The sequence below is a fragment of the Diorhabda sublineata genome, chromosome 3, assembly GCF_026230105.1.
Source record: "Diorhabda sublineata isolate icDioSubl1.1 chromosome 3, icDioSubl1.1, whole genome shotgun sequence".
Lineage (NCBI taxonomy): Eukaryota > Metazoa > Arthropoda > Insecta > Coleoptera > Chrysomelidae > Diorhabda > Diorhabda sublineata.
This window is the reverse complement of record NC_079476.1, coordinates 4,249,091-4,266,953: the sequence shown is the minus strand read 5'-3', so window position 1 is coordinate 4,266,953 and position 17,863 is coordinate 4,249,091. Positions and strand designations below refer to the sequence as shown.

General features: G+C 34.3%; 2 protein-coding genes across 5 annotated transcripts in view; one reads left to right on the top strand and one right to left on the bottom strand.

The window, feature by feature from the left end:
- Nucleotides 1–17,863, bottom strand: part of LOC130440947 (neutral ceramidase) — a 44,291-nt gene that overhangs the window by 13,950 nt on the left and 12,478 nt on the right. For all 4 annotated transcript variants that reach the window (XM_056774350.1, XM_056774352.1, XM_056774354.1 and 1 more), the window contains 9 exons: nt 16,575–16,721; nt 15,298–15,441; nt 11,487–11,663; nt 11,222–11,349; nt 6,198–6,399; nt 5,913–6,122; nt 5,731–5,850; nt 1,025–1,219; nt 633–866 (listed from right to left, as the gene is read on the bottom strand). In XM_056774350.1, the coding sequence (XP_056630328.1) occupies nt 633–866; nt 1,025–1,219; nt 5,731–5,850; nt 5,913–6,122; nt 6,198–6,399; nt 11,222–11,349; nt 11,487–11,663; nt 15,298–15,441; nt 16,575–16,703 (1,539 nt within the window). In that variant the 5' untranslated portion in view covers nt 16,704–16,721. The remainder of the gene's footprint in view (nt 1–632; nt 867–1,024; nt 1,220–5,730; nt 5,851–5,912; nt 6,123–6,197; nt 6,400–11,221; nt 11,350–11,486; nt 11,664–15,297; nt 15,442–16,574; nt 16,722–17,863) is intronic.
- Nucleotides 6,864–8,622, top strand: LOC130440950 (uncharacterized). The gene is made up of 2 exons (XM_056774358.1): nt 6,864–7,808; nt 7,885–8,622. The coding sequence occupies exons 1-2, from the start codon at nt 7,778–7,780 to the stop codon at nt 8,514–8,516; spliced, it is 663 nt and encodes a 220-aa protein (XP_056630336.1). The 5' UTR covers nt 6,864–7,777; the 3' UTR covers nt 8,517–8,622.

The following is a 17,863-nucleotide window of genomic DNA, read 5'->3' as shown; positions in this document are numbered from 1 at the left end:
ACCTTGCGGCGAAACGGAAAAGTATAAACTATATTAGAATTTCCATTGTTCTAATACCTTGGTGGAACCTACTCATCATTGACAGCTTCCAAATTGTCGGGAAAAAATGTCAGATAACCCCAAATCACGTGCTAAATCATTCAACAAGCAAATTTGGATACTCTATCTTGTGCTTTCCTTTCTTAGAATAACGTCTTTTTTAAACAAAAATAGCAGTCGTCAAAATGGCAAAACATGCTTTTTCACTTCCCATTAATCCACTGCACTAATGACACGCTACAAAAATATTTGAAATAGGCTTTTCCCACATTTTCGGAAAATAGCCTGACTTGCGATTTCACCATAAATTCTCCACAAATTTAGCAAAATTGGTCAGAAGTTTTGCAACTGCGGCGCGTTTGACTCGAAATTTTCGTCTTTATAATCATTTTTTTGCACTAAACCAGGCTAAACCTAAGCTATTAAAAAGTGGTACGTGTTAGTGATTAAAAAACATTTTTCTCTTATTAGACGGGTATTTCCATTTCAAAAATAAAGATCTCGCATGCGTTACGAAAATCTTGTTGGCCAGTGTAATTATTTGGCATTTTATTAGAACGTGAAGAAACTGGCCTAATGTTTAGTTTATTCACCTGATATTCTTCTGGAGTGGCTATATAATTTGTATACACATTACTTAAACCAGCAATAACAACTTTTGGGTTGTTGGGTCCACCGTTGGACGTAATTTCGTTAGCAACAGCTTCCCTTAATCGTCTTCCCGACATAGTTGTGAATTCGCCAGGTACTGCGGTTATGAAAAATTGTCCGATTTGAAACATTTGGATAGATACTGTTGACGGCTGCCATTCATAGGGTACTTGAATCTATTGAATAAAAAAAAGAACGGGTTTTTATTCAAAGGATAAGGTTAAAGTAAGTAAAAATATAAAACAGCATAATCTTTCTATTCCTCACACATTATATTAATATTTATAATCTTAATTACTATACTAGAAGATCGATGATTTGTAAAATCACATACCGCTCCAGACATTATCAGAATAGGCTTTGGTGCATGACATTCTGCGTCTTCTTTTGTTGGAGGAAAAATAAAATCTCTCACAATATTCCAGAAAGCGTTGCTGGTAGTGGTCGCTTGAGTAAAGTCAAATTCTCCAGGACCGTCAGTGGTACCAGCTGCAAACCCATAACCCATCGCTGCCCGGCATCCGTGTACCTTTAAAGCAAAACATATAAATTAGATGATATATTTGTTCCAGGTTAATCATAAATTATGTGAGTGAATTAATAGAAACAATACAATTTGAGTGTGGAGCTGCACAAACTATGCGACCAATACAGAATCGACGGGAAGTGGTCAGTGCGCTGAACATGAGTCTACTGCTTGGTCGAGAAAGTTCGTGTGTGGCATACGGATTTACTTTGTATATGTGTCAATGAAAAATCCTTCCTAAAACAATTTACAACCACCAGTTAAAGACACTAGGTGAGATATTAACCTCACTACAGCCAGATACGCTAAAGAACAAAGAACAGAGAATTTTTCCAATAATTGATGATGCTGTTCTGATATATTCTGGTGGAATCAAATCTCCAAATTTTATGTTCTGTGGTCAATAACCTCCTATACTCAGTCCTGTTTCACGTGAACGTCTGAATATTGTTTTACCATAGGACTGATGTTGGATTTCCAATCTTGCGTTTCAAGTACCACTTTTCAAATTTCAAAATTTCAAAAGTTTTGGTTTGAAGCAAAGTTTACTCAGATGTAATATCAAACACATGCTATGTAGAACAGTGAACCAAGCAAATCACCTCGCAATTTTAGACCTTCATGGATTAGTTTGAAATTTTGACAGAAGCTGAAAAATGATGCAATTAACAAACCTGATTTGGTGCCAATGTATGCTTCTACCCCAAGGGTGATTGCCACCCTTACTCGGGAGTACAAATTTAAACTTTCAAAATAGCATCAGGAATCGATAGAGAATTGAATTTTATGAGGAAAATGTGGAATGAAGTTTTTTATTTAACTTAATAATTTCTGAGTTAATCGCGATTGAAAATTAAAAAAAAAACACACACAACATTTTTTCACGAAAAACTCGAAAATTACGCATTTTCTGGAAAAAAAAATTTTATCAAAACTGAAGCTTATAAAAAAACAAAGGAATTAGTCAGTTTCAAATGAATTTTTTAAATAATGAATGAGTCATTGAAAGAGAATTTTTTCTTTTTCGTAAATTTATGCACAGGTTTGAGCTTAAATAACGGAAAAACGATCAGTTTTTCATAAACAATTGTGATGAATATTTTTAAAGTACTTTCTCAGACCTTTAAAATGAGCTTTTATAAAACCATCTAGCATGAAAATTAAGCGAGTTATGACGAAAATAAGTTAAATAACTCGAATTTGAACTAAAAAATGTCGATAAATTTGACACCGTGTGCGGCAAAATTAAAATTAATCGTAACCCATGTAAAATTATCTTTGTTTAAGCCCTAACAACACGTTCCAAAAGTTTGAATGGTTTGGAACGCGTATATTTTGAAAAAAGTTGTTTAATGTGAAATTTTTTTTCCGATTTAAAAAATAACGTTATTTTTTCAAAAACTATTGGATCAACGAAAGAATTTTTCTATAACTAAAATTTAGCTTTTATTTTACTGAACGTTTTGCTTTTTTCTAAACTCACGTAGCTTGAAAGTTAAACGAGATATAAGCGTTTAAAGAATTGATTTAAATGCTAAGGGAGAGTCTTTTATACCCTTTGACATCAAAATTCTCTAAAGAAAACGGCCTAGAAGGGTTGCAACTCCAATGGTTTTGTAGCTTATGAAATTCCCTACAAAATGATAAATGGATGAATGCAAAAAGTTTAAAGGGAGCCGAGTTATTATTAAAAAATCGAATACATTTTTCTAAAGATAATGCTGGAAAATCACGAAACGTCTAAGCTTTGATCTTTTTGGAATATTTATTCTTTTATACATGCTGTGGTTCCGTTGTATTTATATACAATACTAGTCGTAGACGGGGTAAAACAAAAATATAACGAAGACGTAATCAACAGAAACGGCGAAATGTTAACGGGATTTTGTGCACATAACGAGTGCCCCCACAAAGAACAGCACAAATATACTTTCTACGATAACCGAAACAACAAATCCATAATCGATTACATTATCACTAACCGAATGTTTCTACCCCAACAAATCATAGATGTAAGAGTTTTGACATCAGCTAACATCGGGACACACCATAAGCTTGTCCTAGGGAAACTGACAAATGACAACTCAATTAAAAAAGAAAACACCATCTGTAAAAACTGAAAAATTCAACGTTGAATCACTCAACAATGAAAGCACAAAGCAACTTTACTCAAACCGTTGTAAACAGCATATAACTCTTAATCCAATAATGCAGCAAGACACCCCCAATATAGCTTGGCTCAAACTAAAAGAAAACATATATGAGGGTACTACAGAGGCCTTGGGAACTAGCACGGTATCACAGAATGAAGTCAAAAACATTACAAAGGAGAAAAAACAAATATATCTAAAGTATAAGAACCATCCGACACCAGAGAACCGAAACACATACATAGAAATAAGAAATAGGTTGAATAACAGAAAATTAAAGAAGAATACTGGCAGAGATTTAGTGTTGAAATGGAAGCGGATATGTACGGAGCGCAAAAACGAATTTGGAAATTATTAAGAGATATGAAAAAGGGCACTAATGAATCTATTCAACTGAAAACAATCACGAACGAAACATGGGAAACATACTTCAAAAATCTTTACACCGAAGTAGAAAATGAAGAAGAACCCCCAGAAGAACAATTAGAAAACGACATTATAAACGAATCGGTAACAATAACGAAAGAGCAAGTGGCTGCGGCAATAAGTAAACTTAAAAATGAAAGAAGAATACACAAAACTGTTCAACATCATAATTCAACACGGAAAAATATCAGAAGAATGAAAAAGAAGCGTAACAGTGCCTATATTTAAAAAAGGAGATAAAACTAATCCTGCCAACTATCGCGGTATAACCTTAAGCACATCTTTGAAACTACTTACAAAGATTCTTGTCGAGGACATAACGTCAATAATGCCAATCAGCGAAGAACAACAAGGCTTTCGAAAAAATCGGTCCACGATTGATGCATTATTTATAACAAGGCAATTAGTAGAAAAGTCTTTTGAATATAACACACCTGCATATCTCTGTTTCATAGACTTAACGAAGGCCTTCGACAGATTACAACTGAAAACAAAGAGGTACCCAAAAAATATATAAGACTTATAAAAGATCTGAACACTGATACAACAACGCAAATACGAACAAACCACACCCTAACACAGCATTTCGGAACAACGTCGGGCATCCGCCAAAGTGACAGCCTTAACCCTCTACTATTTAATACTGTTATGGACCAACTGGTAGAGACCGTAAAAAACTTGGGACTAGAATACCGCATGGGAACCTACAAAATTAACATCTTATGCTATGCCGATGACGACGTACTCATTGCAGAATCAGAAGACGACCTACAAAGAATGTTACACGCCTTTAGCAAACGCGCAGAAAATTTAAATATGGAAATTTCAACAAGCAAGTTAAAATGCATGACCATAGCTAAGGAACCAAATCATGTATTTCGAATACTTAGGATGCAAAATAACAAGCACGGGATTCCTTGAAGATGAAGTGAGGAGACAAGTGAACAAAGCAGCTACAGTATCGGGACATCTTAAGCAACCAATTTGGAGAAATAAACACCTCAGTATACCATGTAAATCCAGAATCTACAAGACATGTGTGCGACCAATTATGATATACGGGGCAGAAACAAGAGCAGAAACGTCGGTAACAAAGAGGATACTAAGAACAATAGAAATGAAAACGCTAAGAACTATAACGGGTTACACACTGAATGACAGTCAAAGAAATACCGACATTTTCAGATGGGTGAGAAAAAGAAGAAGAGAATGGAACCAGCATGTCAACAGAATGACCACGGATAGAATAGCAAAAATCGTAACAAAATCCCACACGAAGAAGACCCGTTGGACGACCACCAAAACGATGGCGGGACAGTTGGCAATCAACCTCACTGGAATCTTCTACACGATGATGATGATGATGATATTATGAGTTAAAGATAGAAAATAAAGGTGCGCTTCTTTCGTTGTAATTCTCAGAAAGAGAGTAATTTGCCATTTTTTCCATTCTGAGGGGTGGTTTTTGGTGGTTGCATTATTGAAAATATTGAGAGTCAGATTTCTTATACTTGAAGAAAAAAAATCTTCTATTACGATCCAAAATAAGAAAAATTTCATGTTTTTTACCACATTTTTCAAATAATCTTTGTATGAGGGGTTGTTTTTAAGGGTAGGTGACCTATAAAATATAAAAATATTAAAGTCATGATACAAAACAATCAACATTTATTATATTTGGACATAACTATAGCCCATTAACGATTTAATTCATTAGTTTTCAATTTATTGAAATAAGGGTTGATTTGCATCCCTTTAAAGTAAAAAGAATACTTTGCGATCAAGTCAGGTTTCAAGAGGAGGGTAACTTAATTCCAAATTTTCAAGAAGATCGATGAAGGTCTTTAAAATTGCGAGGTTTCGGTCGATTTTAAGCTTGAATGGCTGTACTAAGTTTGTTGGAGATGGAATTGATGTATTTATTTACTTCACACTTACATTAATTGTTGTTCCATTTGACAATGTATAAGTAGCCGTTTGACTTGGCATATGAATAAACCGATGAATAAATCGCAGCTCACCAGATATCTCAGTAGAGTTTGTAGATTCTAAGAGTTCCTAAAAACGAAAATTCGTAAGAAATAACAAAATTATTTTTCATAGATATAAGCGGACTTAACTTTTCCTTTCTTAAATAAATTAGTGGCTATGATTTCAGTACTTTCTACCATGTCATTTCCAGGTCCAAATGCGATACAGAATTCGTTTTTACCATCACATGTGCTATGAGTATAATCACAAGGTTTCCCTGTATCAATACAAATCGGATCTTTTAAATTAGGTGATGTATCTCCTAAATTCGTAGAGGCGAAGGCACCTACGAAGGAGGTCTAGAAAATAGAATATAGAGATATAAATTAAATAGAAGAAATTGTAGAAAAATTGCAGCTGAAGAAAAAACCCACCTTTCCTGGTAAAGAATCAGGTTCCATACTTGATTCTAACAAAATAGAGGCATACCCAACGTTATCCGAATGTATCAAACAATTGGTATTATTCATTGATGTTGGATGTACTGCAAACCAATTGATAACCCCAATTGGAACATCGTCTTTAGCTCTGACAATTTTAAGTTGAACTAAATCTTTGTCTACGTTATATTCATATCTAAAAATTTGAATTTTCAATAGAAACTAGCTAATTAATGACAAAATTATAGGAGAGAGTTCCTTTGAATTGGACGCTACAGATTTCTACTACACCCGATAGTAATTTGATGCATTGAAAAATCCGTTGCAGGTAGAGTAAATGATTACGTAAATTTGCGAAGTGTTTAACTACGTTTCTAGTGACGATTAGTTGCCAATTTTTTTTAAACAAACATCAAGTGATTCTAAAAACCACATATCCCATGAATCGGACATTCCGACGTCCAGGAAATGGACGTCCAGTGTGTCCGATTCAAGGGAAATGTTATGTACTTAAATATTTAACATTGAAAATACTGTGTGTTTTCTCTGTTTCGGTACTACTAAATGATTTTAACTATTTTCCTAAAACTTTATGACAGTATTTTCACGCGTATATTTATTATCATTTATAGAAGCTTATCTGTTCATTTTTATTTGAAGGTTGCTGTCTATGATGGCTAAGCGAGTTAGAAAGTCTGATGAAGAGATTCAAGATGCAGTGGAGGCCGTAATAAATCATAATCTTTCCATAAGAAGGGTTGTCGAAATCTTTATTAGCCAATTTGGTAAAAAAACACAAGAATTTTCCAGATGGCAATTTCAGAAAACATTAAAGGAAGATCAGGAAAAGTTACTAGTTTCTTACCTTCGAACAACCTCCAAAATGTGTCATGGCTTCACAACAACGCAGATCAGAAATTTGGCTTACCAATTCGTTGTTGCCAATAAAGTAGACACACCAGCAGAATGGAATGAAAATAATAAAGCAAGCATTCATTGGTTTCATGAATTCATGAGTCGCCACAAAGAACTCTCACTGCGTCAACCCGAAAGCACATCATTGAGCAGAACCTGTTTCAATAAAACAAATACTACAACTTTCTTTTCAAATTTAGAAAAATTGTACCAGAAACTCAATTTTGCACCAAACATGATATGAGTGCATGATAGTCACGAAACCGCCCAAGGTAATAGCTGTACGAGGGACAAAACAAGTACGGCAAATCGCTTCGGCAGAAATGGGAACTCTGACTACCGTTCTTTTTTTCATTAGCGCTTCGGGAGGGATGATTCCGCCTGTATTCATATTCCCACGAGTTTACTTCCAAGATAACATGCTCAAGAGAGCTCCTGTGGGTGCCAAAGGTATTGCAAATCCATCTGGTTGGATGACCGAGGAAATTTTTGTTGAATCTTTGAAACATTTCTCGAACCACAACTGCTGATAAAAAAGCATTAATTATTATGGACAATCATGCAACTCATGTGAATCTGCAAGTTGTGGATTTTGCAAGAAAAAATCACAATAATTTTAACGTTGCCTCCGCATTGCAGCCACCGAATACAACCTCTTGATGTGGCCGTTTATGGTCCGTTCAAGTCAAGGTAATACCATTAGAAATTAATTTTATTATCATTATATTAACAATGATTTTTTTTTTCATTTTTATATATAAACAAGCTGTGAATAATTGGTTAACATGCAATCCAGGGAAAACCGTAACAATAAACATCTTCACTGACGACGATTTTCTCCCTTCAAGTATAACTGACAGACCTAATCCCACATCTTTAATAACTCAGGAAACTCTAACCATCTCACAATCGAAAGGCAACCTACCAGAGAACGACAATGTTTTAGATCAGCCATCTACTTCCGCTGATCCAAATCGTCCTTCTACAAGCGGCATCGACAATGTGAAGAAAAATGTTACGAAGGAAGGAAAAGAAGTGTTAGGAATAGATTCTCCAGAAATGTTAAGACCATATCCTACAGCACCTTTAAGAAATCAAACTAGAACTCGTGGCCGTTCTATTATTACAGATACACCTGAAAAAGATGAGATAATGAAAGCGGAAGAAGAAGGAAATGATAAAAGTAAGAAGAAAGGTGCCAAGGCTAAAATAGTTAAGACAGCCAAAAAGAAACATTGCTCTAGTGACTCTGATACAGACGGAAACATCTCTCTCCATGATGAATCTCCACCTCCACGGGATCTTGAAGAATATTTGAGTCAAATAGAACAAGAACTTGATCCTTCAATTGTCGAAGAGAAGAAAGATTCTGAGGAAGATGATTCTACTATCTACTAAGTAAAGAAGAATTTATTCAGTGCCGTTTGTGTAACCAGTGGGCCCACAAATCTTGTAGTATAATTGGAAATTTAAATTTCTTCTGCAAGAAGTGTTTTTGAATTTTTATTCACTTTTATTTCACCTGTTCTCATGTTTTTGTACCATTGTCCACTTCATGGGAATAACTGTCCATAACAAGGGCAATATCCCATGAAATAGCTTTTTCTGAAAAAGTGAATCCACAATTGTCCGTTTCAAGGGAACTCTCCCCTAAATAAAATTATCAGTTTCCGCACCTATCCAATAAAAAAATTTGTTTAAAGTTGCACTTTGGAGTAGTTCGATAGCTTGGTTAACATTATGCGTATCAGGAGGTGAAAAGTATTTTTAGAATAGTGAGGAATTCAAAGGATCGTTTCTTGATTAGGAGACAGAAGGTAAAGTTTGACAATATCCATATGATGAAAATCGAAGAACTCCCCATCGAGACGACTGCTACCAAAAGGCGACTGTTAGCGTCAGTCACAATAAATACTTTTGTACGGCACAGAGATATGGGGAGAGAAGAATAGCCAGAGTCGCTCTAAGAGTATGCAGTGCATACTGCTCAGTATCAGAACCAGCAGTATTAACCATTGCGGGAATCATCCTAGAAGATCTGCTAGAACTCGAAAGAAAGAGAATATAACGAGGGAAAGGTCACTGGAATGTCAGAATCGCGAACGAAACAAGAGTCGTGACCATGGACCAATGGCTACAGAAGTATGATACGGATCAACGAGGTAGATGGAATGCGCGTCTCCTACCATATGTCACCCAATTACTATTTGGACAAAGCGAGATATCACAAAATAAGGTCGGAAAATTGTCTCCCGAGAAAATCCTATGGATTATGATCATGGGACGCCGTATACGAGTACACAGAAACAATTTTACGAACGATGGGAAGCGACAGTTTGGTTAATACCACAATCACGTGAAGCAACAACTAAAGAGATCACAAAACAAAGAATGTACAGAAACAACGCAAATTAAGCGAAGAAGCCATTCTGTGGAATGGAATGCTAACGCTGGTTCTGGATGGGAATTTATAACTATAGTACAGCCCCACACACCGGTTTGTCTCCTATATCCGAGTGCGCATTATCCTTTTTTTAGATAAAAAAAGGGAGAAAACTATTATAAACGAGCGGCTTATGTTTTCTAAGCTTTGGAGAACTCTTATCTATACTAAATCATCTAACTGTTGATTCACTCAAAATGTCATGTATTCAAGATGGAGAAGCTATTTGAATGAAAGCACGAAAGAGAGCTAATCACCAAAGCCACAAAATCTCTTATGGTGTGCAGAAACTTTGCAGAGAGAAATTGGGGTTGTAACTTAAAGATCCTTAGGTGAATGTACGTGGAAATTGCATATAGGTCAGTGGTTTGGGGTACTAGAACTAGTCTGAATACCACGAGGAATAATTTCTCTTGCTTACGTGCAACTGGGGTAATGAAATCTTGCCCAACAGCTGCATTATAAGTGATTGTAAATCTCCCACCTATCCACATAGTACAAGAAAGAATGGCAGAGAAAAAATCGCTTAGAATGTTCAGAGACAGAATAATCAAGGAAAACCAACCCGTTCTTATATATTGACTAGCACTGGGACATGCTTCAGGACGTTGCAATGAAGAAGTTTAGATTTGGGAGAAACTTCTTTTCAATAATAAACTTTGAAAGCAAATGGGATCAAAACATCATACATGAAATGTATGGGAATGGCATTAAATGGTGTAGGAATAAGGGTGTACGGGCCCAGAATCAGACATTCTGAAAGGCTGGACAATTTTTCTGCATTTTTCAAGCAGAAATTTATGCAATTGAAAAATGTATTCAGTCCAATCTAGAGTAGAACTATCGCAAACAGGAGATCATCATCTGTCTGACCAATTATTGGGACAACCTACGACAGACAAAGACTCTTCTAGGAACCTATAACCACAGTAGATCTGCTGATTGTATCAGGAGCTCTATCGGGGCACTTTCGCCTCAACAAACACCTGAAGACGCAAGACCTAGCAGTGGGATTAATAGATCAGCTGTAAACATTGGGATCTCCAGTATATTTTCGATGTTGCCACGATTCTATTGCAATACTATAATAAGAATATCCTAAGAGCAAAAATTCTAGAGAAAGATATCAAGATAAATCAGATTAAGTACGAGACTATGAGTTTTTTAAGTTATTGAAATCTTTCTTTATTTTCATTTTATTTCTGATCAAAATAGAAGACAAGGTGATAATTTTGTTTCAGCTTTCGTGAGAAATTTCATCTAATAGATGTGAACAGGAATAAGAAGTTTTAGAACGTTTTGTATCTTGAATTAAATTAAAGTGACTGTTCTTAAAATGACAGTATCAAATCTCAAAATCTCAAACATAGGAAATCTTCAAATGCTTCACGAACTAGAAGAGAAAATGAGGTTAATCTAATATAATATAACTTCAGATATATGATATGAAATAACTTCCGAGACTATTGTGGAGTACAGAAGAGAGCTGTAATTCAAGGAGTGCACATCAACATCACTAGAAAATATTCATTCTGCTCTATATTAGGTTTAAACTATAATTTGATTGATTTTTACAAATTTTATTATTAAATTGTTAAAAATGGTATGTCAGATAAAACCTTTAGTCAATGATGTTGAATAATAAAACGAATGAACTCACTTATTTTGTTCGGTTGTGGGATTGTAAGCATAAGCAGCTGGACTTCTATTGATATTAGAATCCAGAAGTATACCACTATTCATATAAAGCTGTGCATCCACCTGGTTCTTGTAAGCTTTCTCTATTGACTGAAATTAACCAATAAATATCACTTTTATCAACTGTTGAAGTTTGTCGAAAGTGTATTAATATTACAAAGTCACAGAGTCATTGATAACAAGTAGTACATCTTCGGCACTGCTTTTTTTAAATAAAAATTACCTACTCGTACTATTCCATCAACTAGAGCATCGAATGATTCTTGCACAAATCCCAAATTGGGGAAATCGTACATTACATCTTTGAGCCATCCACCAGGTGTACTGTGTGTGTGACTTCCAGATATTATAGTATTTTGTAAAGTGAACGTCTTAGGTATTAGAGCTTCCAATTTATCAATTACCTAAAAGATATAAAAATATTTTTGGTAATATCAATGTTATAAAGAAAACACATACAATTTCAATATCAGTATTACTCAATTTTCTTTGCAATTTGAGATATACATATACAAGTATTATAGTAAAGATGGGCACTTTTCGTTGGGACAACGTGTATTTATGTTTTCAAGATCATTTCTTTCACTTATAATGAGCCAAAGGCCACACATTTTTTTGCACGGGTTATACGTTATTTATTTTTCTTGCTTTTATACCTAGAAATAAGAATTAGAACAAAAAATACTTCGTTATTTTGAACGAAATGCTATGTTTTTATAAAATTTTTAGAATCTACGCGAAATTTCAATGTAACTTTATATAAAGCATAATATGCCTAAAATCGACCATTTTTTAATTATTTGACATTTTCGAAATTTTTGGACACATGCAGCCCTCCACTAAAAAAATTATATTTCTAAGTTTAAGTGAGTCAGGTCTAATATTTTTGGGATTTGGATAAATAACACTTACAGCTTTCGAAATCTGTGAAAACTTTGATAAAAATTAATATAGGGTGTTCAGAAAATGGTGCTGAATTTTAATTATTAATAACTCCAGCAAGAAATCAAAGTGTCGTCAAATATCACGTGCGTGTAATGTTTATTCAGATTCTTCATAATCGCTTGAAGGAATGTCATTTTGAGCTTCTAAATCGTGCGAAAATTTTTCTTTTTTAAGTATAAAATTAAAAACATTTCTCGAAAAAATGAATCTGTCCTTTTTCCAGCTTCAATTTTCAATTTTAGTCTTTCAAATCATAAAACTGTCTACTATTTAAACTTGACTTAGCACATGAAAAACACTTCAATTTAATGATGAAAATAGTCAGCTAATATTGATATATTGAAAAATTCTTAGCCTACTGTAGAACCAAACAAAATTTCGATGTCAAAATATTTTATTACTCAACATATTCTTCTCTCCTCACCTGCAACGTCTCTAGACTTTTAGAAAAATGTTTTTTCTTGCTCTGCAAAACAGAACTTCACAGCTTTTATTGCCTCCTCGTCGGAAGATAATTTACGACCTTATAAACTTTATTTCAGTTGAGGAAAGAGATGATAATCGGACGGACTGGTGAATAAGGGAAGTGTTCTAGTAATTCAAACCCTAAATCACGAATTTTTTGCATGGCAACATGAGATTTGTGTGCAGGGTACCCTTTGGATAGTTTTGCGTGTCTTTTCTCTTTAATTTTTTCCCGTAGAGTGGTCAGTAATATAGTAATTGTAATCTCCAGTTATTGTTCTACTCTAATCCAAAAAATCAATCATGATTACTCCATGGCAATCCCAAAAAACTGGAGCAAGAACTTTTACAGCAGATTTTTGGACACGAAACTTCTTAGGTCTTGGAGAACCAGAGTGTCGCCATTCCATCGATTGTTGCTTTGTTTCTGGATCGTAGAAATGAACCCAAGTCTCATCCATAGTAACAATTCGGTTTAAGAAGTCGAGCACAGATCGAACGCGATACTTCTACCCTTGCACGCTTTTGGTCAACATTCAAACATTTGGAGATCCATTTTGCAGCAATTTGTCTCATGTCCAAATTGACGTGAACTATATGATGAATGCATTCGTATGAAATATTCAGTGCATCAGATATTCGGGGGATATTTTCGAGGACTGACACAGAAACTGGTCTTCCCGATCGGTCATCATATTCAATGGAAAATTTATCTCTTTTGAAGCTTGCAGTCCAATTTTTTCACGGTCGCATACGAAGGACATTGATCACCAAGGGTATTAAGCATATCTTCGTAAATCTGCTTACCTCTTAACCCTTTTAAATACAGGTACTTGATGTTGGTTCGATGCTCCAATTTTTCGATTTTCACAATTTCGTTGGACATCTTTTCTCTTTTAATTCATTGCGTAACTCTGGTTTACTTTTTTGACGTCATACTTTACACTTACACTTCACTAAGTTATTGTTCGTTGGGTCTCGGTTTTATGTATATTGTATGCTGTACAAAGAAAATATCTTCGTTACCATCTTGAGTAAAAGAGATGTTAAGTTTTCATCCTTTTTTTTGACTAAGTTCATAGTTTCCGGTGAATTTAGAGTTTTTTTATTTGAAATCTTGAAATATTGTTGTGATAGATATATGAGATGGTAAGTATAGGTGGTTCTCTTCGATAATGATACTCCATTATATCACTGGAGAGAATTATCTTCGGCAATACTACTTTTTATGGTCTTTAAAATCTATCACGAGATTTATTAAACGCAAGGGGTTGTTGAAGGAAGCTTTGTACACAGGAACGTCAGCATTTTTTAATAAATATTTTAAAGTATTTTTTCTTCTATATGAAGGTCTTCTTATAGCACATCTTTTCCGGGAAGAATCCTACATAAATCCATTTAAAAATAGGAGCTGTTCTTCTTCACAAAGTTCCCAATATTGTGAAGTAATATTATTTCTCTGATTTTCAGTGATTACTTCTGAGTATTGTAAGAAGCTTTTTTACTTTTAACAGGGTGGCATAAAACTTCGGATGATGTTTTCTTTTTTCTTTCTTAGAATGAAGTGTCAGAGGTAAGTATGTTTCTTCAAGTCTTCTTTTGAAAGAGATTTTTGGTAATTGACTGGTGGTGTTTGACTAAGAGCGCAAAATATCAGTGTTCAATAATAAAACATGATTTTTTATAATAAAGTATAATAAAATATTCATTGAGGAATTACATATGAAACAAAATCCACCAAATGAGACACAAGAAACTGTGTTATAGCACTAAAACATTCGCCATTAACTGTTGCTCGTTTTCGAAAAAAAAAGGGTCCAATTATTTATCCAGATCATAATATAGTGACCTGTTGTGGATGCATTTCTTTCTGATTAATCATTCGTGAATTTTGTAAGCCCCAAATGCGACAGTTTTGCCTATTACCGAAGCTATTAGGGTGAAAATGGACATCATGATTTTGTTTCCAAAATCAGAAGATTCCTCGAGCAACCAATTCAATTGGTAAATTATCTTCGCTGTTCATGGTCTACTAGCAAAAGTTTTTGAGTTAGTCGGATTTTATAGGCATGTAACTGTAAATCTTTAGAGAGAATTCGTTGAAGAGTGCCTGTTGAGATGTCCAATTCTAGGACCCGATGGCGAACTGACTTCTCTGGCCTTTCTGTCACACTCTCGCGAACTACCGTGATGTTTTGTTCTGACCAACACCTCTACGAGCTCGTATCGTGTATTTCACATCACTAATCGAACCAGGACTTTCATCATAGATGAATTAAGCATATTATTTCGATCGAACATTGGACGCACTTTACGAATAGAGGCAATTAAACTATTTTGATAATAATTTTTGATAATCAGGACGAGTCGTTCTACAGTGTAATGCTCCATATTTACTAACTCCCAACTGTCAACTTTCTATCTGTCACGTCATAATCGTGACATTATGACTGTCAAACATGGCGCGAAATTTAAATCTCACGCTCTTATTGGGAACATCCATCTAGGATAATCGACAAAATTCTGACCAGAGAAAATGTTTATGCTTTCTGATTGATTTGTAAGTCATTTGCGAAAAAAGAACGAAGAATGGACGAATTATCCTTATTAATATAATAATATACTCACTGCTTGCTTTAACGGATGATTCATCATACACGCATCTACTGTAACAAATGTCATCAGATTTTTTCCATTATTGAATATAAAAGCTCTCGAAAACTGTCTTAAATGAATACCACAACCTTTTTGATTAGCTTTGGCGTATCCCATCTAAAAAAATGTTTTTACTTTAGTTCGTATAACTATAATTCAAAATCTACAAAGTAATATAACTTGTATTTATCATGAACGTTGAAATTTTATGTTTGAAAACATTTATCGATTAATGTTCACATTATTTTATTGTCGATTTTTATATATGTGTTCTGAATACAGCTCGGTCATAAAGTACGTAACTGACTAATATTTTTAACATTGTTTTTTAGATAGGCAATAAAAAATAATCGATAGGCGATAAATTGGAAGGTTTGGCTGGTCACCAACCCATCTCTCTTGGAAGACTTCGTTTAAGTAATTTTGAAAAGTAAAATTGTAGTTTGAAAGTGAAACTAAACTTTATTGAAATTACTGTTATCAACTGCATTTTTGTTATAGAAATTATTTGTAATTCAATTTTCCGACTAGATATATGAGGATTTATCTACAAAACTACGCATAAAGTCCAAGGATTTTTCATTATTAGGTCGACCAGTTTTGGTGCGAGTTTTCGTTGAAGTATCACAATCAAAAATGTAGCTTTGGTGATTTGGTTTCTTCGATTTATCAAAATACGAGGGCCATTCTTCATGTCTTGACATGATACGAAACTATAGGAGTTAGAGATAGAAAAAATACAATCATCCTCAAGTTGTAAGCAGTTGAGTGACTGTTATTAGAGTGTAAATAGTAGTAGATACGATTTGCCATCGAAATATGAATTAGTTAATAGAACATGTGCTCGCTATGATCTTCTATATTTACAAGGTTAGTTCAAGTGAGCAGCAAGTTTTGATCGGACTAAGACAACCTATGGTTTTGGTTTCGTAGGAGTAAATCACATAATCATCTTCACGTTTCGTTTTTTTGTGTAGATTATGACAAAAATATAACATCTTCATGCATTTTCATGAACATTTAATGTCCTGAACCCAATATAGGTTTTCTTTTTTTATTCCCATAATTTTTTTCGTAATTTAGCCGTAAAAACGAAGATTTAAAAAAAAATGATCGAAATCGGATGATTTATCGATTTTCTACAGCAATAAAACGAGAAGATCGCGAAACTATAAAATTACCTAAATATTTGTTTTTATTGGTCTATATATCGAAACTTAAGTACCAACATCTATACCCGTGATACTCACAAAAGTAATTTCAGCAGCTGGTCCTGTACAATCCGCTCTTCCAACACCAACTTTGTAGCTCGTCTCTGCTGCTGTTAGTATAGCACTTAGCAAAACAGCCAGGGATAACAGCTGAAGCTTAATCAACATGTTTCTTATTCAGGAATCCTAAAAATAAGATATAAGAAGAACATCGTATTTCCAATGACTCAAATTAGACGATTATCTGCAATGAACGGTCGCAGTTGATGAAAAACGGTTAATTTCTTTTCAAAGTAATTTATATCTACAGCGGGGGTCTTACAGCCGCATCTATCCACTCGTTTTCCTGGATAGATCTGTCTTTCATAGTTTGTTCAATTACTCCCTTCCAGGTCTTAGAGGATCTTCTTTGTCTCCTTCTATTCTGCGGTTGATACATTGATGTTTTCTTCGGTCAGTCGTTCTGCTCCATCCCCATCACATATCCGTACCAGAGCAGTTGCTTAGTCTGTATTCTCCCTGAACTCGTGTATACTCGACCTGTTCTTCGTCGTGTCTTCTCTGTTCTGGATATCTTGGATGATCTTCTTAAGTAGTCCGTTTCCACAGCCTCTATATTTTTATATTTTTCTCCTATCTGTTGGTTGCCAGCACTCATATTCATACGTTAAAATGGGTTCTACTAGGGCTTTGTATATTGTCATTTTCGTGTTTAGGTTGAATTCTTCTGACCACAGCAATGAGTTCAGAATTTGTGTAGCTTTTCCCCCTCGTTGGGAAAGAAGGAACCTAACCGTTTAAAACACACTTTTTGAAATTTAGATAACATTTGTTTCCTTGGGATGTCATTCGATGAAGTTCAATATTTTGGATGGATCTATAATTGATAATTTTATAATTTCCCGATTTATACACTAGTGCGAGATATCTTGAGGAAAAATCATAGTTGTTTATATGCATTTATACGCACTATTTATAAATATATTATCGGCGTATTGTTTTTCTAGATATGCGACTATAATTAAAAACTATTGTTGCATGCTTATTTTCTCAAAATATGCATAATAATGTATCGGTTAATATCGCTGACTCTTTGTATGTTAATTGTTGCCCTAACTACGTCAATGACAACTAACACAGCTTTCTAATAACTAATGTTATCAATGATATACCTGTAAGTAATTTTTTTTAATCGAAAAACTATGTGTTAATTGGAAATACAGTTTTTACGAAGGAGAATTTTTTTTTCTCAAAACAAAGCCGTTGTCCTATTTCGGGCAAATTATAGGAATTGTTTTTCATAATGTTCTCTTCATTTGCCAAAAAAT

Coding starts and splice junctions, on each gene's coding strand:
- LOC130440950 (XM_056774358.1), top strand. CDS start 7,778: ATGTGGCCGTTTATGGTCCGTTCAAGTCAAG. Junction 7,809..7,884: donor TATGGTCCGTTCAAGTCAAG/GTAATACCATTA, acceptor TATATAAACAAG/CTGTGAATAATTGGTTAACA.